At 36.9% G+C, this 21,023-nt stretch overlaps 1 protein-coding gene across 5 annotated transcripts in view; it reads right to left on the bottom strand.

Moving 5' to 3' along the window:
- C9H11orf70 (chromosome 9 C11orf70 homolog) overlaps positions 286–21,023 on the bottom strand; it is a 42,030-nt gene continuing 21,292 nt past the window's right edge. For 3 of the 5 annotated variants that reach the window (XM_021062702.1, XM_021062704.1, XM_003482607.4), the window contains 5 exons: positions 18,731–18,806; positions 12,626–12,792; positions 8,626–8,798; positions 1,820–1,886; positions 286–831 (listed from right to left, as the gene is read on the bottom strand). In XM_021062702.1, coding sequence (XP_020918361.1) covers positions 703–831; positions 1,820–1,886; positions 8,626–8,798; positions 12,626–12,792; positions 18,731–18,806 — 612 coding nt within the window. In that variant the 3' untranslated portion in view covers positions 286–702. Of the gene's footprint in view, positions 832–1,819; positions 1,887–8,625; positions 8,799–10,068; positions 11,262–12,625; positions 12,793–18,730; positions 18,807–21,023 lie in introns of those variants that run through there. The other 2 variants (XM_021062705.1, XM_021062703.1) reach the window with 2 other exon arrangements.

Below are 21,023 nucleotides of genomic sequence, written 5' to 3'. Positions count from 1 at the left end.
TGGCCACAACAACACCAGCCATGTCTGCGACCTATACCACAGCTCACAGTAATGCCAGATCCCTAATCCACTGAGCGAGGCCAGGGATCGAGCCTTCATCCTCATGGATGCTAGTCAGATTCATTTCTGCTGAGCCATGATGGGAACTCCTAGAATATCATTTTTTTTTTTTATTGAGGATTTTAAGTGGGACAAATGAAGCAAAGGAATTGTTATGCTTTTCACAGCCTCAGAGATGTAAATCTTTGCAATGAAGAAACATAATCAAATGAAAGCTTGAATTCATTTTTAAAGTTAATGATATTAATGACCAGTGGTTAGAGATTTTATTTAGTTTTCTGCAACAGTTTCAATCCAGAATTAATTCACTTCTAAAATAAAATACATAGAAAACTTGAAGACTCACTCAAATCTTAATGCAACAAACATGAACTAGTAGATTTTTAGTTCTTTGTAACTTTCTGTAAAAATTCCATTCCTGTATTGTATAGATTATGTTAGGGATGATTTTTGATTCCTGTGTATTCCAGAAAAATTTAAAGAAAGGCATCTTGGTATTTGTTTTCTTTTGCTTTAAGCAAGTTCCTTAAATTTTACCTGAATTAACTTTCAAAGTAAATGTTTATCCATAAATCAGTATTAAAATGTAAAATTGGTGAATAAAAAATAGTAAATAGAGAAAATCTGAAAAAAAAAAAATCATCAAGGCATTTCCCCGACACCGTAACAGTGGTATAAAACATGAACATGACGCATGATAGGGTCCACAATAAAGTAAGAAAATGTCTGTTCATGGCTCTTTGTTGAAGGGTAGCACATACCAACAGAATCCTGAAAAAGATAAACCTAAATTATTTGGTATACGACTGCATTTAAATAATAATTAACATATTTTGCTCATATATTTTCTGTTAAAATGTCATGAAACGTATCAAATCCTTGACAATAAGTTGGCAGTTAACTAATTTTAAAATATTTGTGGAGAGCACAGTCTATTATGCTAAAAATACATATCTACTATACAAACATGCATAATACTTGACCTTAAGGAATTTATAGTCCAAAGGAAATCCTATCTTTAAAAAAATGCTAATATTACAAAAATTTGTTTTGCATTTTTCTTCTGTCTTTGCTTTTTTGAGAACATAGTCTTTACATACTACGTGGGCTGGAACTGTGTTTCTTTTATTTCTCACTGGGCCTTAGCCCAGCACAGTAGCTGATACGCAGCAGATATTCAATAAATATTTGTTAAGTAACTGAAGGCAGATATCTAGAAACTGTTTCATATGTGTTAATTTTTTTTGTGATACTAAAATTCAAGTATCAGAGTCTGTGATATAAAGACATTTTTGTCATTCTTTCCCATTTGCCCTATAAATTATGGTTTGACAATCTAAAGAACTGTGTTCTACTTCATCTGAGCCACAGATTTAGCTTTAAAATAAGAAAGAACCAGTATTAGATATGGATAATAAGAAGAATCCAGGCGAAAACGTTTACACTGTTCTCCAAATAAAGGCATACATGATCAACTTTTAATTTTAATAGAAAACTAGTTAGTTAACTATATTCTGTTAATGTAATATATGTATTATATATATAATATACAGAATAAAGATATTCTGTTAACTATATTATATAATGTAATATATATAATATATACATATATTATATAGAATATATGTATATACATATATTCTTCTAACTGTACCTCTCTGAGGCATAACATTATCCAAGTTGCTGACTCCATTTATAACAATCTTCTAAATAACAAGTAATTAAATTGATTGGTTGCAAGATTCCCCTCCACACTTACATATGCTGTAACTTTAAAGACAGAAGAGGTAATTTGTATTTTCTTGGTTTGAGGATTCTTTCGAACACTAAAATAGGGTGGGAAGGGAACAAGAATTGGTTAAAGTCAGATTGAAGTATAAACAGCTGTAAGTGATAAAGCATGCTAAACTAAAGAATTAAACAACCTAAACATAAATGCTGGTTCTGCCACAGATTTGTTATTTTACTTTAGGCAACATTAACCTTTCTGAACTGCAGTTGTCTCATGTGTAAACTAGACATGATATAGGTACCTTTAGAATTATATGAGAATTAAGTGGAGTAATATACATGAAAACTATTTGTCAAATTATATATTACTAAATCATATTAACATCATTTTCTCTCATAGCTCTCTTTCAGTTACTTTCCCCATAAAAGATTACCTGTGGCGGTGTATAGTGAGGAAGTCAACTGAGGACTGAGGAAATAAACTAATATATAAGCTATAAACATATATGGGGGTTCCCGTCGTGGCTCAGTGGTTAACGAATCTGACTAGGAACCATGAGGTTGCGGGTTCGATCCCTGCCCTTGCTCTGTGGGTTAAGGATCCGGTGTTGCCATGAGCTGTGGTGTAGATTGCAGATGTGGCTCGTATCCCGATTTGCTGTGGCTCTGGCATAGGGCGGTGGCTATAGCTTTGATAAGACCCCTAGCCTGGGAACTTCCATATGACCTAGAAAAGACAAAACAAAACAAAACAAACAACAACAACAACAAAAAACATATATAGTTAATATATAAATACATATACATTATATTTATAATGCTTTACAATTTGCAAAATACCTTGATATACTTTACCTCCATAAAGATCACACAACTCAGTGAGGGAGGCATTATTTTGTTAATTTTATTTTATTTATTTCATTTTATTATTTTTGGGAGGGTCTTTTTGTCTTTTTTTTTTTTTTTTGGGCTGTGCTGGCAGCATATGGAGGTTCCCAGGCTACGGGTCCAATCAGAGCTGTAGCAGCTGGCCTATGCCACAGCCACAGCAATGTGGGATCCGAGCCATGTCTGCAACCTACACCACAGCTCACGGCAAAGCTGGATCCTTAACCCACTGAGCAAGGCCAGGGATCGAACCTGCATCCTCACGGATGCTAGTCAGGTTCCCTAACCACTGAGGCTCAGCAGGAACTCCTATTTTGCTAATTTTCTAGACTAGAGAAGTTAAATGAGATATTTAAGATGTCCAACGAAAAGTTGTATTTCTGGGAACAGAATTTAGGTGATACAGAATCCAGTTTTCTTTCCCTACATCTCACCTGTTTATTCTACATCCACTCTATACATTTACATGCATCAAAGGTATTGTTCATGTGTTACATGTGTAGGTTAAATGTAAAGGAAGTTATCCCTTTTCTTCACTTTTTCAGGTGAAAGTATTGCTCTCCCTCCACTACGACATAAAGTAATGGGGAGAAAGAGAGAGGAGAAGGAAGAAGGGGAACTCTGTGGAAAGGTGTACGTGCATGTATGTTTGAGCTGGTGCACATCTTGGAAATGGCCAGACCTAAGCCATTTCAGGGTTTGGAGTTCAAGATTCTGAGGTGGTTTTCATCTCTAAAACATTTCATTCAGATTTAAATCTAGGAATAATGCAGTTAATTCATATATTTCTATGACATGAGTTGAGGTCATTGTCTTTCATTTCTATAATGCTTAAGATAACACAGTTTTAAAGTTGGAGACCACATTTACAACTTCATGTTTAGGAATTCCTATTGTGGCTCAGTGGGTTAGGGACCTGATGTTGTCTCTGTGAAGATGTGGGTTTGATCCCTGGCCTGGCTCAGTGGGTTAAGGATCCAGTGTTGCTGTAAGCTGTGGCATAGGCAGCAGCTATAGCTCTGATTCAACCCCTAGCCCTGGAACTTCTATATGCTACAGGAGCAGTCATCAAAAGAAAGGAAAAAAATTTTTATTTACCCAAGGGATGACTAGAACCACTACATATAAAATGTATGTGTATGCCTATGTATGATCACCCAGGTCAAAATATAGAACATATCTATGGTTATATCTAATTTTAAATCTTGATCTGGAGGTGGTTATATGGGTATAAACATATATAAAAATTCACCAATATATATGTACACTATAATTTGTTTGGTTTACTGAATGTAAATTACTCCTCAGTTAAAAAAAATCTAAGAGTTCCATCATGGCTCAGTGGGTTAAGGATCCAGTTCTGTCATGGCTGTGGCTCTGGTTGCAGCTGTGGTGCAGGCTTGGTCCTTGGCCTGGGGAACTTCTTCATGCCGTTGGGCATAGTCAAAAAAAAAAAAAAAAAAAAAAAAACTCTAAAAAAAAATGAACCTTGTAAAAGTTTGTGCTTATCAAATAAATTTAAAGGAAAATTTAGCATTTGATACTTCATATAGTAATCACTTAACACATATCACTTAACACACCAAACACCATAAGTGTGTTATTTAAAAAAGAAACTATCATCTGTACATTAGAAGTTGGTTCCTAATAGAAATAAATCATATTATTCAATTTTATTACCTCTGATCCTGTATTACTGTTACTTTATTTTTTATTTCACTTTATTTTTTGTCTTTTTAGGGCTGCACCTGTGGCATATGGAAGTTTCCAGGCTAAGAGTTGAATCTGAGCCGCAGCTGCTGGCCTACACCACAGCAATGTCAGATCCAAGCCACGTCTGTGAGCTACACCGTGGCTTTCACAGCAATGCCGGATCCTTAACCCACTGAGTGAGGCCAAGGATTGAACCTGCAGCCCCATGGTTCATTTCCATTGAGCCATGACAGAAACTCCTACTGTTACTTTAAAATATCTCTAAAACGTTTTGTCTGATTTTTTTATAGGTCAAGCAAAGTAGTATAATATCACCTGTCCTATATCTCCTAAGAGAAAAAGAAAAGGAAATGTAAAGTGATATTCAATTTGTGTCCTAGGGTGTTCTACTAATAATTGCATTTTATCAGAGTTTTTGCAGTCACTAAGTCGCTCTCTAAGTAACCACGGTTTTTAAGGATGCTAGAACATAATTTCCATACAGTTCTTTTTTAAAGTATGATTATATTAGTGGTTTAGAAATAAAATAATATAATGGTTTCTTAATATCATTTGTGCTAATTTCTGAGGATGGATCCCATATTTACTCTAAAGATCATGGTATGCAGACCATTCTAGGTAACTCTTCTCATTTTAAGAAAAAAGGGTCCCACTGCTTAATTAGCATCTGAAGGCTATGATCTAAGATTTTCAGTTCAAAAAGAAAATCTGAGGTGGATGTGTAGTTTGGGGAACCTCTCCAAAAACTTTGACAAGAACGTGTGTTTAATGTTTAAAGTAGGAATGAAACAGGCACCATTAGTAACTATAGAATTATTTCTGAAAAGACATCTTTGAAATGTAATGAAACATTTGCACTCCAGGAAAATGGTTCTGACGTATATTGCCTATGTGATTTAAAGGAATCATAATCCTTGAAAATAAGGCATTTTCCAAAACATTTAAAAGCTGTATTTTATAGGACTTGTAACAATGAAAGAGGGAGAAAATATCTTAAGAATGTTTTTACCCTTTTGTTTGAGCCAGAGACCCCTGGCTCAATGTTTCCCCAGTATCTACAAACATAAGAGATGGAATTCGCTAGAATGAACTAATGACAACGTTTATCTACAAGTGCAGGTTTGATATTGGAAGGTAGCTACTGCATGTATAATTAGAAAGATAGCAGAGTTTTTCTAAAGTATATAAAAACACCCCAAATTCAAGTAAAGGATAGGAAAAAATATCCTGCTTGGTTAAGTTAGCTTGTACTGATGACTGAATTGGATATATGGCTCAGAACTCTGAGAAATTACTACGATACTTCAAGTTCCACCTGTGTTTCCTCTACTTATATACACCTTGATTACTGCTATGCTGAACCATCCTACATCTCTACCTTAACCAAACGACACAGCATCTGACCCAAATCAGCACGATTAACATTAGAGAAGCGACATAAAGTGCATATGATAAGCAAACCAACATAGTTCTTAAGGGATGCTGAGATCATTTAATCCATTCAATTGCTTTGTGTTGGCACCTAAGCCATTTCAAATATTTATTCTAATCCTAATTTTTTACTCAAGTCACTTTAAGAAGACAGTTTCATATCCTTTCCTCATTCAGCAAAGAAATTCACAAGCATGTTTAAACTTGGATTATCGAGAGAAATATTTCGTGGTTCTCAAAAGAACAGTAATGCTGTGGAGTTCTCTTCGTGACTCAGCAGTTAATAAACCCAACTGGGATCCATGAGGACGTGAGTTTGGTCCCTGGCCTCACTCAGTAGGTTAAGGATCCGGCGTTGCGGTGAGCTGTGGTGTAGGTCGCAGGCAGGGGGCTTGAATCCTGCATTGCTGGGGCTGTGTTCTAGGCTGGTAGCAACAGCTCTGATTCAGGCCCTAGCCTGGAAACTTCCACATGCTGCAGGTGCGGCCCTGAAAAGCAAAGCAAAACAAAACAATAAAACAACAACAAAACAACAGTAATACTGTGACTGGACTGGTCTCCTTCCTAGTCTCCCCTAGAATGACAGACTTGTGATGCATTGCCCCTGAACTGGGAACAGACCGCACTCCTCTTTGCTGGCCCTTGTGAACTCCATTCCCTCAGGACGTCCCTGACCGCTCACACCTGCACTGACAATTTCTTCTTTTGAACTTCTGGGGGTTTCATCACAGTATAAAGAGCTGTAAAAATCTGCCTATAAACTGAGCATCTGATTATATAAAAATATTTACTTACAAAATATTTAAACAATTACTTTACTATTATTTATGCTACTATGTTAACTTGCTGTAATTTCTTTAAGGTCAAAGACTGCCTGATTCCTCCTCTTGCCCTCTTCAGGGCTTGCAGAGTTCTGTGCCCAAGTCTATTAACGCTTGCTGGTTGCCTGCTGAAGTGATTCCATGCACACAATTCCTATTTTTTCTGTAAGATGTCATGAATTTTGGCTATTCATTTTATAATCATTTTATAATTTGAGTCATACCTTTTCTAAGCACCCAAAAAGTACAGAAGAGAATCACAAGTGATAATCCATAATAGATGCAGACTATTGCCTTTGGAATGGATAAGCAGTGAGATCCTGCTGTGTAGCAAGCACTGAGAACTTTGTCTAGTCGACTTATGATGGAGAATGATAATTTGAGAAAAAAGAATGTATACATGTATGTGTAACTGGGTCACCATGCTGTACAGTAGAAAATTGGCAGAACACTGTAAACCAGCTATAATGGAAAAAAAATAAAAATCATTATATGAGTAAGAATCAGGCAAGGGAATACTGGCAGGGAGAAAAGGCAGTTTCTTCAATGTTTAGGTCTGAAGTTATTTCTATTTCAAACATCTCCAACATAATCTCTTCCTCCACAGCACATGGTAGTGAGGAATTCCACAGGTTCATGTGGCTGAGGAGGTACAAAACACTGGAATACACAGTGGTGTGTGCATGTGTGTTGTGTGTGTGTGTGTGTGTGTATCTAGGGTACACTGAAGAGTAAGTATATAGTGGGAGTGTTAGAAGTAGTATTTTAAGTTTTCATGAGCTGGAAATGATAAGAACAGAGTATGTCTGATGTATGTGCATGCTGTTTCTGAAATTCTGTTTCTATAATTTCTCTTCCAATAATCTTTATGTATTGACATAATAACTTTTTCTAAAAATCAGAGACACATTACAGAAATGTTTTTCTGTTTTTAGAACCACATCAGAAATAAACCCAATAGAATAATTAAATCCCGTAGTTTGCCGTGTACCTACACAACACACATAATGGATATGAGAATTGAGATGCTGAGGATAAGTAAAGTTTCAATCAAGAATCTGATGAAGAGTCCCTGCTGTGGCACAGTGGGTTAAAGATCTGACTACAGCGTCTTGGGTTGCTTGTGGCAGTGCAGATTGGATCCCTGGCCCCAGACAGTGGGTTAAGGGTCCAGGCATTACTGCAGCTATGGCATAGGCTGCAGCTGTGGCTTGGATTTGATCCCTGGCTTGGGAACTTCCATATGCTGTGGGTGCAGACAAACAAACAAACAAACAAAGGGTCTGAAGAGAAGCTAATTCTGTTGTTTTTGTATTAAACTAAACTCTGAGACCCTTTGCTTTCTCTTGTTCCTATCCTTTTTGCCTATAAAGATGATCCAGTATCTTCATCATTGAAAAACCCAACTAAAGAATGCTCACTTTAAGTAAAAGCATAAATAAAAGATTTAAAGTTTTAATCCTCATTTGATCTTCAAAAAGAAAAAAAAAAAAAAAAAGCTGTAGCAGAATACTAAAACAAGACTAGGATTAATTTTGAAAAGGTAAAGATTAACACCTAGGTGAAAATTCTTCTACCTCTTTAGAACAAAGGTAATATATACATATTTTTACTATTATTTATCAGTATTAGTCAAGCAACTTCAAACATCCTGGGAAATTTCGTGTTGCCTTGAGATTTAAAAGGAGGCCTGGAGGAAAAGGGAGACCTAGAAAATGCCTGTTGCTCATAAGGAACAATCTGGATGAGGAAACAAGGACAAGAAGCAGATAGGAAGACTAAGGACTAAAAGAGGGTTAGGGGAATCTAGAAATTTTATAGTCTGGAAGAGGAGGAGGAGGCTATGAGAAAGGGCTCAGGGGGTTTACTCACTTTAGTTGTTAGCAAATCCACAAACAGATGCTAGGTAATCCCATCAGAGTTAAACAAGTAATTTGCTCTATTAACCAGAGATTTAAGTATTGTAGTCGAGCAACATTACCTCACTAGATCCTTATAGATAAGCTTTGTTGTTTCCAGATATGGACTAAGCACATCTTCAAATTGACAAAGGGCTCCACCAAGGCAAAGGTGTTTGAAAAGACAAAACAGGAACTCTTCTCTATCTGGTTGGCTGAATACTTCATATTTTTCTGAGTCTTCCACTAGCAAAACCTATGTAAGATGATAAATTCCATCTTAATGTAACATAATTCTAGATTCTAATTGTTATGTTTTCAAAAGTTTCAATTTATATGTTTAAAAATAATTTAAGGAGTTCCCGTCGTGGCGCAGTGGTTAACGAATCCGACTAGGAACCATGAGGTTGCGGGTTCGGTCCCTGTCCTTGCTCAGTGGGTTAACGCTCCCGGCGTTGCCTTGAGCTGTGGTGTAGGTTGCAGACGCGGCTCGGATCCTGCATTGCTGTGGCTCTGGCGTAGGCTGGCGGCCACAGCTCCAATTCGACCCCTAGCCTGGGAACCTCCATATGCCGCAGGAGCGGCCCAAGAAATAGCAAAAAGACAAAAAAAAAAATAAATAAATAAAAATAAAAATAAAATAAAAAAAAAAAAATAAAAATAATTTAAGACCTATTTCAAGAACCAAGCCTGAGTCAATGGAGAAAGTGATCTGTGAGACCTGTGTTGATTTTCCCTCCATTTATTTCATCACTCAGGGAAAGGAATAAGTCTAAATCTAGGCTTTCCCTTCTTCTGCTTTACTTCTTGCCCAAGTGTATATTTTTAGTAATTGTTTTAGTGCTACTGCAATTTTAGTGCTTAGTCACCCTGAATCTCATTTGGAAACAATGGGAGTATAAATAAATGGAGAAATTTCTCCATCCCATAAAGTCCATAGTCTTTGCTTTTACCTAGAGGCTAAACACAAATGGTCATTTTCTAAGGCCTCTCATAGTGTCTGGATCACTATTTTCCTTATGCCCACAGATATTTAATTCTGAACTACTCAGGTAGCTGGAGCCTCATGATCACTTCTCCTTTTCTTGCTCTCTTCTAATATTATCACCTTACACATCACCAATCTATATGGACTCTTGCTCGCTTGAGAACTTGCTCCTTTTTCAGAAAACAAACTGGCTGGGCCTGATGTGAGGGATTTCCTTATACCATTGGGCATTACATATAATTGCTTAATTTGTTGACTGTGGTAGACTTGAACAAGCTGATGAATATATACTATAAAACATATTCATTTTATTGAATTGCTTACAACCCACCTATTTGAAAAAGAATGTGAAACAGCTAACAATAAAATATAAAGATAAAAGTAATAAGACAAGGACAGTAACCAAGATACAAAGTGGAAGAGAAAATAAATACATGCAAGAAATTCTAGATGGAGAAAAGCTAAAAAAAAAATTGTGCTTAACATTTAAGACTACCATACAGGTAAAGGAAGGAAATAAGAGTCAGATAACAATTGCTGTATAGCAGCAAGAAATACACTTTATTAGGAAAATTGATTAAAAGCAACATTTTATTTACCCCAATCTCAAATGAAAATCATCACAAGGTCATTATGTAAGAGGCATTTAAAAAATAAACTCAAAGTTCCTATTGTGGCTCAGCAAGTTAAGAACCCGACATTGTCTCCATGAGGAGGCAGGTTCGATCCTTGGCCTTGCTCAGTGGGTTAAGGATCTGGCATGGCTGTAAGCTGCAGCACAGGTCACAGATGCAGCTTGGGTGCAGTGTTGCCATAGTTGTGGCGTAGGCCTCAGCTGTAGCTCTGTTCAACCTCTGTGCATATGGGAACTTCCATATGCTGCAGGTGTGGCCACAAAATAATAATAATAAACTCTATAGTGTTGTCTAAATATAGTTTACTTATAATGACCTGATGAAAGCTGAAGTTATATATAATAAAAGATAGGTAAGGGGAAGTAGTCCACAGTTTATTGCTCTCTGTGTGCTTACACATTTCCCCTCCCTCTTCCCTCTCTCTCTCCAAGGAAATGACGTGATATTGAAGCTCAAGTTTGCAGTTACTTAAAGATCTGGCTTAATACAAGGGTGACAAAAGTCCTTACAGATGAACAGTTTATACATTCCTTTTGCAGGACTCATATATATTAAATTGATTAGGCTGTGCAATTAAAAAATTACAATAAAAAATTTGGAGTTAATGTTAACACAATAACATTTTATGTCTGATCTTTCTCTATATTCACATACAAATCCATTTAGTTGTGTAGCTCTCAGAGAGTAGATACGCAAGAGTTAATGAGTCCAACTTCTGAGCCGCAGTCAGGAAGGAGGTTATTATCAGTACTTCCATTACACAGTGTGCCAACAGAATCTGTGTTGCTACACAACAGGAGGGCCCTTTTTAGTACAGGCTAAAGCTAGAAGTTATTTATATTTTTTTCAGCCAAAGAGCAAACCAAGTTAAAGCCCTCCCTGTTGCCACGGAGTAGCAAGGAACACAAGGGAAGAGCATACAGGCAACTAGCAAAAAACACCAAGTCCAGCACTTCCTAAATAGAGATGCTATTCCTGGCAATAAATAAGACAGGCAAGCAACAGGCAGTTTTGCAGAGTATTCTGTTGAAATGGAAATCCTCCTTTTAAAATGTCCATTACTGAGGCTCTCCCTGCAGAAGTGACGGTGAACTCTCTGAAATTAAGAGTAAGGGCCTTGAGACAAAGAGGTAAGTATGCCTCCACAGATTAGTGACAGAGAGAAGAGCTGAGATAGGTAAGTAGTATCCAAAAGGAGGGAAACCCAAACTTAGACCAGACACTTTCTGAATATTAATTTCCAATCGTTAGTAAGGAGTAAAAATTAATAGCAGATCCTCACTGTATAGTGTTTATATCATCTTGTGTTACATATAAATATACTTCACTTAACTAAAGAGCAAACAATACATAGTCTCACTTAATTCAGTGAGTTTGGTTATTCTCAATTAGTTAATTTTATTTCCTTCTTAAACTAGGAGTTCTTTTAGGTATTGTCTTAGTGCAGATAAGACCATTCCAGAATGGTACATCAACAGCTTCCCTAGCTCATTTCCATCTGGATTTGTAATACATTAAACTTGCACATCTTCCTTCTCTCTTAATGTAGAATGATAATAGTAATAGTAATCAGTTGTAGTTGTTAATATTATTGGAAGCTTACTAAGTATTGGACATTTGGCAAAGCATTTTAGATGTATTATCTCACATAATTCTTATATTATTTCTAATTTATAGATAAAAAACTGAAACGGGTTAAATATGACAGTTTTTAAGTTGCACAGCTTGGATATGAACCTATGTCTATTTAGCCCTAATTTTTGACCACTTTATAATACTCTTTCTCAATAATTAAAATAATGCTAATATTTCACTTTATCAGCATTTCATAAAATGCTTTCTCAAAACATTTTCTCAACATTTTTAAGAATATGGTAGAATGGATATTTTAATCTTCATACGGCACAGATAAGATCTTGAATCTCAATATACTGAATGACTTCCTATGGTTATTATTATTTTATAAAGAATAAACCAGAATTAGGTAAAGTTCAGTATACCTTTCACTAAAATAAAAATTAACTGAGTTAATCGAATGGCTTTTTGATCTCGGCAATGATATAAAAAGATTATTTTACTCCAGGGATGTTTTTAAATATTCATTTGCTATGTTAAGAGAAAATACTGGAGGAAAAAAGTCATCAATTAAATAGGCCAGGGTTTCTTGGCCTCAGCACTATTGACATTTTGGGCCAGATAACTTTGCTGTGGGGACTCTCCTATGCACTCTTTGATGTTTAGATATCAGTAGAACCCCCTTGAGAACTAATAAAATCCACAAATAATCAAGTCGTTAAGAAAAGTGCCACCCAAGAAGAAACCTAGTAGTGGAATGATTATTCGCTGATCCTCATTCATCGAGAGGAAGTATTTTATGGGTTTTAAGCAGGCAAAAGTTTTTGACACTAAGCATTTTCTGAAATGAAATTCTATTGTAAAAATTTTAAATTCAGTACTTACTTTGCGTAACTCATCGGAAATAAGGAAGGGATCACAAAAAGAATCTAAACATTTAACAATATGGCCATTGTCTCGTACAATATCTTCATCATATAACCGATTAAAAAATGACATTGAAAGCTGTGTGCAAGGAACGTTGATAGCTTCAATTTTTTTCACTTCCGTTCCTGAATAGAGATATAAAAATTTAGTACTCTCAGTGATTTCCAAAACAAATATCACTATGCAGAATTACTAAGAAGTAACAAAATATGACATATGTTTTGAAATATTTACTATTTTTTTGGCTGCGCCATGGCATATGGAAATTCCTGGGTCAAGGATCAAACTCATGCTATAGCAATGACCCAGGCTGCTGCGATGACAACACTGGACCATTAACCTGCTATGCCACAAGGGAATTCCTAAATTTTGAAATACAGGAATTTTATTATAATCTTATTTTTCAGGTTTTTTATTTCTACTAATTATTAAAAGTTTACAACAAAATTTTATCATTTCAGGCATAGATGAAGGAGGTATAAATAAGAAAATTCTTGAAAATGAAGTAGTGGGTACTTATATCAGTTTTAATGTATGTATCAGAATTGCCTATAAAAACATAGAAATTGTTTCGTAAGATTGGATTTGTATTATGCTTAATGCTTTACAGTTCATATTACACACTGACATGTTTATTACACACACAAAAAAAAGGTTTTCCAAGTCAAGGTAAATTTCAAACCCGGCCCTAATCAAGTTATTGCAAGTTTGGAATTAGAGAAATTTGAAATCATAATGTTCTATTTTTCTCTTGTAACTCCAGTTCTTCCCCCTTTAACATTTTCCCCTACACTGTACTCATTTCCTGAATGTGTCTTTCAGGAATGGATTGTGTGTAACTAAAGTTTCTATTAAATTATAGAAAGACATTGTATTATTGCCTCAATGAAACAATCTCTTTTAAGCATCCATTTGCACATACACCCACTAGATACACAGGGGTGGTGTTTTCCGTTTTTTAAAGTTCTAGGAAGATTGCCGGCCTAGATGTGGTGGTCCCTGATGTGTCTCTTGCCGTACATTTGCTGGATCACTGACCTGAGAAGCAGTTTAAGCTTGAGAAGAGGAATTCTGGTGATTGCACTTCCTCTCTCTGGCTGTCCACCCATAGTCCTGCTAGGACCTGTTACTCTTGTTCTGATCCTAAGCTGGGCTAGTGTGGAAGCAAGAAGCTCTAGCCTGGAGCCAAGAACTGTGTATGCCTCAGTTATTTCAAAAGCTATGCTGCTAAGTAAAGCTCCTTTTGTTTCAGAGGCAAATCCTCTGGGGGATTAAAGTGAAAAGACCATAGGAAATGATAGAGTAGATCTGGGCAATATTGGAAGACTAAAGAACAAGGGTAAAGCCAGACAATCTTTGAAGATGGGTTGGTGGCAACAGGATGGGGGACTGACACTGGGAAATATGCCATTTCAATAAATCTACCCTAGCTCCGACTTGGGGAGTGGTAGGAGGGTGTGGGTGGTGTGAGAGTATAATTCAATTCAAACCACTTAATTTGAGATGCAGAAATAGCCCTGGCTATGGACTGAACTGTATCCTTCTGACATTGATATGTTAAAGTCCTGACCTCCAGTGTGATGATGGTATTCTGAGATGGAGTCTTTGGGAAGTAATTAGGGTTAGATGAAGTCATGGGCAGGATAAGGATGCCTTCCATATATGAATTTTGAAGGGACACAATTCAGTCCATAGCATTCCGCCCCTGGGCCCCTCAAATTCATGTTCTTCTCACATGAAAAATGCATTTATTCTATCCCAGCAGCCCCCAAAGTCTCAACTCGTTCCAGCATCAACTCTAAAGGCTAAAGCCCAAAGTCTCATCTAAACATCATCTAAATCAGATATGGGTGAGACTTGAGGTACAATTCATCCTGAGGCAAAATTCCTCTCTAGCTATGAACCTGTGAAACAAGACAAGTTACATGCTTCCAAAATACAAGGGTAAGATAGTTATAGGATAGACATTTATATTCCAAAAGGGAGAAACAGGAAAGAAGAAAGGGGTGATGGTCCCAAGCAAGCCTAAAACTTGGCAAGGAAAATTCTATTAGACTTTAAGACTCAAGAATAATCCTCTTTGGTTCAATGTTCTGCCTTGCAGAACTACTGGGGCCCCACCTCCACAGTCCTCCCCCCAAGGGGAGGGTGTTGTTGAAATGGAGAGGGTAGCTCTGGTGATTTCTGAATTGCCTTCTCTTTCTTCTTTTTTCTTGAAGAAAAGCACGTGGCTTGCAGTTGAATGGCTCCATGATCTGGTCCTGTAGGATCTAAAAAGTCTGATTACCATTTTGTCTCATTTTTTTCTGTCCCTTTTAGTTCAAACCAGCAGTGTCTTTGCTGGTACAATCCTATCTCTGTTTCAGGTTTTTTTTTTTTTTTTTTTTTTTTTTTTTTGTCTTTTTGCTATTTCTTTGGGCTGCTCCCATGGCATATGGAGGTTCCCAGGCTAGGGGTCTAATCAGAGCTGTAGCCGCCGGCCTTCGCCAGAGCCACAGCAACGCGGGATCTGAGCCGCGTCTGCAACCTACACCACAGCTCACGGCAACGCCGGATCGTTAACCCACTGAGCAAGGGCAGGGACCGAACCCACAACCTCATGGTTCCTAGTCGGATTTGTTAACCACTGCGCCACGACAGGAACTCCTCAGGGTTCTTTTGAAATGGCTGATTAAGTCCATGAATTGCACCCATGATCTCTTTATCAAATGGTTGCTCAATGACACACTTAGTGGTCTCTTCAGAACAAGCTTCCTCATTTTCTGCAATGTGGATATTTCCAAATCTTCAAGTTGTGGTTCCTTTTTGCTTAATAATTCCTTGTTCAATTAATTTCTCTCCTTGCATATTTTACTATAACCATTCAGGAGGAATCAAGCCACTCCTTCAATACTTTGATTAGAAATCTCTTGAGCAAATATCAATTTTTTCACTTGCAAGTTCTATTTTTCACAAAACACTGGAACAGAGTTCAGCCAGGTTCTCTGCCATTTTATAATGAGGACTGCCATTCCTCCAGTCTCTAATGCCATGTTCCTCACCAGAATCAACCATATTCTAGCATGAACCTCAAAACTCTTACAGATTATAGCCATTAAACAATTTCAATGCCACTTCCACATTTTTAGGTATTTGCTATCACAAAATACCATAGATTGGGCAGTTTAAACAACAGATATTTGTTTTTCCACAGTTCTGGAGGGTGGGAAGTCTAAAATCAAGATATCAGCTGGTTCATTTCCTGGTGAAGATTCTCTTCTGGGCTTGCAGGCAGCTGCCTTCTAGCTATGTCTGCACATGACAGACCCTTCTTACAAGAACGCTAATCCCATCACGGGGGCCCCTCAAGACTTTACCTATAAACCTAATTATCTCCCAAAGGCCTCATCTCCAAACACACTGGGGTTATGGTTTCAACGTAAGAATTTGGGAGGGGTCACAATCCAGTGCATAATCCATGCTGTCATGTATGAATTTGGTTAAATTACATCTCCAGCATATATAAGCTTTACAGTGCATCGCTGAGATCACAGAAGAAGAATGTATTGTTCTTTCTCCTCAGTACACTGGGTATCTCTTTTTTATCTAGTGTCCAAGCTGGTGCCTTTCTGGCACCCCTGTTAATGTGGAAGTGAAGAGGCAGGATGGTCAAGGTCTTAAATTCTAGAGCATGGATTTGAATCTCAATTCCACTCAGCCAGCTGCGTAAAACTGCATAAATTACTTAGCTCATGCCTCTGACTCTTCGTTTGTGAAATAGGGATATATAACGGTACCTCTCTCAGAGCTGTTTTGAGAATCAAAGGAGGTAAATGTACATAATGCTCTTAGCAGAGCACATAGGAAGCATCCATTACATGTCAGCCAAAAAAGGCAAAGTACTTCTAAGTGAGGGGGGCTGGGCAGCTGGCTGAGGGGATGTATTGGTACCAAGAGTTGGCAACCTAGGGCATGTAGCCTAGTGATGGAGATTCCATCTTCACTCTTTTTAAAACTGGTACACTTGCTAGAATGTCTTTTATTTTAAAAAGTGATTTTTAGTCTTATAAAGGCCCTCAGAGGAAAATTAGAGAGACGACAGCTGATGTATGAGAAAAAGCAGAAGAAAAGCAAGTAGGAGGAGATAAAAACCAGCTAATGTGAGAGTACAAGCAATCTTCTAGAAACTTCTGATTCTGAAATGGAGCGCTACCTCTTCTGCCTTATTTCTCAGAGTACTTCTAATTGACTCTGTCAGGCACATGTGGAATTTTAGAACCTCTTTTTGCAAAGCCTTTTTCAAAAATTAGAAAAAAGCCAGTGCTGTTTTATGACATATGTACCAAAATCGGGGAAGGTGGAACACTTATTTCAACGAACTATATTTTTTGTAAATGAGTTTACTGAAGTTATTGTAAACATGTTTTGTAAACACTGTGACCCTGACTCTAATTATTTCCTTTTGAAGATTTTGAACTTGTAAACAAATTTGCTCAGATATTCAGCCTAACCTTATAAGTAGTCTAAAGAGCACACTGTACCAGCTTTTTGTTCTATAATTTTTGCTTTAGTCAAAATCAATAAATATGATCTACTAAGTCTAATATGCTGAACTATCTGTAAACTTGTTTTTGACTAATATTTTATGACAAGTTATTTTTGTGTAAGGCTACCAGAGTTCCATGAAAATGCAGTCTAAGAATTTACCAAAACACCTCCATCTAATTTACATTTTTGTGAGCACAAATCCTCATTACCAACCAGATTCTCCTTCTAGTTGGGATGATCTATTCCATTGTTAAAAGGCCTCAACCTAAATTTTAAAATACAGTGTTTATGTTTCTATTTTAAAAATAGTCTTCTAGGAGTTCCTGTTGTGGCACAACAGAAACGAACTGAGTAGGAACCATGAGGTTGAGGGTTCGATCCCTGACCTCCCTCAGTGGGTTAAGGATCTGGTGTTGCCGTGAGCTGTGGTGTAGGCCAGCAGCTATAGTTTTGATTCCACCCCTAGCTTGGGAACCTTCATGTGCTGCAGGTGCGGCCCTAAAAAGCAACAAAAAAATCTTTTATTAACTCTTTTATTCCTTGAGAGTTGAGATATTTGTGTTGTTAAGTGTTGAAGTACTTGGGTAATTTTCTTTAAAGATTTCTAGCTGGGTTTCAATGTACTATGAAAATATTATCTATATAGAGTGCTGCTTTTGAGAATTTAAGACTCTTTATGATTTAATATGTCGTCATTTTTAAGAATGTTCCAAGGTGGCTGCTTTCTCTGTAAGAAATCCATTCCCCTGTCACAACTGAGATTTTGCCCAAGGATCCTCACATCAATGGAATCTCACCTGACCCTTTCCTTCTGAGTAGAACTGATCACTCCCCTCTTTTTTGTCCTGTTACTACATTAAAACCTGTGATATATAATTGCACAGTTTTAAAAACCTATCAATGAGGAGTTCCCACTGTGGCTCAGCGGGTAAGAATCCAACTAGTATCCGCGAGGATGTGACTAGTGTCCATGAGGATTCGGATTTGATCCCTGGCCTTTCTCAGTGGGTTAAGTATCTGGTGTTGCCATGAGCTGTGGTGTAGGTCACAGATGTGGCTCAGATCTGGCGTTGCCATGGCTGTGGTGTAGGCCAGCAGCTGCAGCTCTGATTTGACCCCTAGCCTGGGAACTTCTATATGCCGCAGGTGCAGCCCTAAAAAGAAAAAAAAAAAAAAAAAAAAAAAAAAAAGACAAATAAAAATATATCAATGAGTTCCTTGAGTAAAGGTTTTTTTCTCTTATTCACCTTAATGTTCTCTGCATCTGGCAGAATCCATGAAAGGTACACAACAAATACTTTCCAGACAAATGTAAAGAGAGAAAAATTGCTCTTATGTGCTAAGCCAGGATAGCAGCAATGGACTTCTGCGAGAAAGATCAGAGCAGGCCTGGCACAGCTGATGACTTTTGACCTTGATTCTATCAAACAAGTCATTATTAACAATTTTTATTTTAAAAATGAAAATTCTTGAAGTAAAATTTTGTTATAATAGTAAAAGAGTAATCTGAAGAAAAACCAAATAAATTTTGTTTACCTAATGTAATCCACTGTCCAGAAGAATCTGAAAGTAACTTCAAATTGGGAATAACATTTGGGTCTTTGAAAAAAGCCTAAAATACAAATTTGAGGAAAAAAAGTTAGATACATTATTACAAAGAATAACAAGAATTAACTTCTAACATAACTATAGTAAAATCTCATTTAATTCAAATTGAGGAAGGATAATTTTAAATAGGAAAAATGTCTAAGTGATAAAATATTTCATAAAGAAATGAAGCTTTGTTACCTACAAGGTAGAAAAGTATGAACAGTACTATTATGTTCAATTAGGTATCTTTGTGACTTAACAAATAAAAAGTAATGATTTACAGTGAAAAGTAGGAGGTTATATATATATGAGAATTGTATTTTCTTTCAACCTTGTTTTCCCAGTTAATTGACTTAGTAACCATTGCTCCCACTCTCCCCAACTAAATCTAAATCTAAATGTAATTGTCAACCTAACTCTACCCAAGAAGCACACATAGAAAAAGTTATAAACTTGACTTCTTAATAAGTGAAAAATTTCTACATGGCAAAAGAAAGAAAAGTAGCCACAAGTTTTACTTCCAGGCATCAGTAGCTAACAATGTCCGAAAAGGTATGAAGAAAAACTTATTAAAAGTTCCTCAGGCCCACATAATTTTCAGGAGATGTAGAGAATCAGGCTAAGTGTTGGGCCCTGGGAATAATACAAAAATCATATGTAGAACTGCACTGTTGAGGAAACCGTCACTTTTGCTACAGCCCCATCAAGCACTAAAAAAGCTACCATCTTCTCATCAAGATCACTACAGTGCTAGGACTGCCCTGCCTGAAAACTGGATGCCTCTGCCACCACCTCTGCCATTAAAATTCAGGATTCAGTGTGCACGTCTTAAGTGGCTCACTTTGAAAAACTAGTTTTGCACTGATAAGTCAGATTGGTAACCCTAGATTCCAGATCTGTGCTCTCGGTGCAAAAGAGGCAAGTGTTACACAGTGAAGGAAACCATCAAGAAAATGAAAGGGCAACCTATTGAAAGGAAGAAGATATTTTCAAATTATATATCCAATAAGGGGTTACTATCCAAAATACATAATGAACAAACGACATAATGAACTCCCACAACTCAGTAACAAAAAAATCTAACAATCGGAGTTCCCGTCGTGGCTCAGTGGTTAGCGAATCCGATTAGGAACCGAGAGGTTGCGGGTTCTATCTCTAGCCTTGCTCAGTGGGTTAAAGGATCCGGCGTTGCCGTGAGCTGTGGTGTAGGTTGCAGACGCGGCTTGGATCCTGTGTTGCTGTGGCTCCGATTCGACCCCTAGCCTGGGAACCTCCATATGCCGCAGGAGCGGCCCAAGAAATAGCAAAAAGACAAAAAAAAAAACAAAAAAACCAAAACAAACAAACAAAAAAACAACTAACAATCTTATTTAAAATGGGCACAGAATCTACACATTCTTCCAAAGTAGACAAATAGATGGTCAATAAGCACATGAAAAGATATTCAACACTAATCATCAGGGAAATGCAAAGTAAAACCACAATGAGGTATCACTTTACACTTGTTAAAACAGCTATCATCAAAAAGACAAAAATAGCAAGTATTGACAAGGATGTGAAGAAAAGGGAACCGTGTGCACTGTTGGTGGGAATGTGAATTGGTGCATACCTTATAGAAAACAGTATGGAGGTTCCTAAAAAATTAAAAATAGAACTACCATATTATTTACCAATTCCAGTTCTGAGTATTCAGCCAAAGAAGGTGAAAACTAATTCAAAAAGCTGTATGCATCCCTATGTTCACTGCAGCATTTTTTACCATAGCCAAGATATGGAAACAACCTAGATGTCCACAGACAGACGAATGGATAAAGAAGTTGTGCTACATATATATAATGGAATACTACTCAATCATATAAAAGAATGAAATCTTGCCATTTGTGAAAGCATGGATGTTATTATGGCTATTATGTCAAATGAAATAAGTCAGGAAGAGAAAGACAAATATTCTATGGTTTCACTTATATGTGGAATCTAAAAAAACAAAATAAACAAACAAAATTAAATCAAACAAATAGATACAGAGGATACACTGGTTGTTGCCAGAGGGGAGATGGGTTGGGGAGTGGATGAAATGGGTGAAGGGAGTTAAGAGGTACGAACTTCCAGTTATAAAATAAGTAAGTCATGGGTATGTAATGGACAGCATGGTGACAATTATTAATAATGCTGTAAGGCATTTTGAAAGTTGCTAAGAGAATAAATCTTAAAAGCTCTCATCATAAGAAAAAAATGTAAC

Source organism: Sus scrofa, chromosome 9 (genome assembly GCF_000003025.6).
Source record: "Sus scrofa isolate TJ Tabasco breed Duroc chromosome 9, Sscrofa11.1, whole genome shotgun sequence".
Classification (NCBI taxonomy): Eukaryota; Metazoa; Chordata; class Mammalia; order Artiodactyla; family Suidae; genus Sus; species Sus scrofa.
Note: the sequence above shows the minus strand (reverse complement) of the source record. Positions and strands in the feature narration are given on the sequence as shown.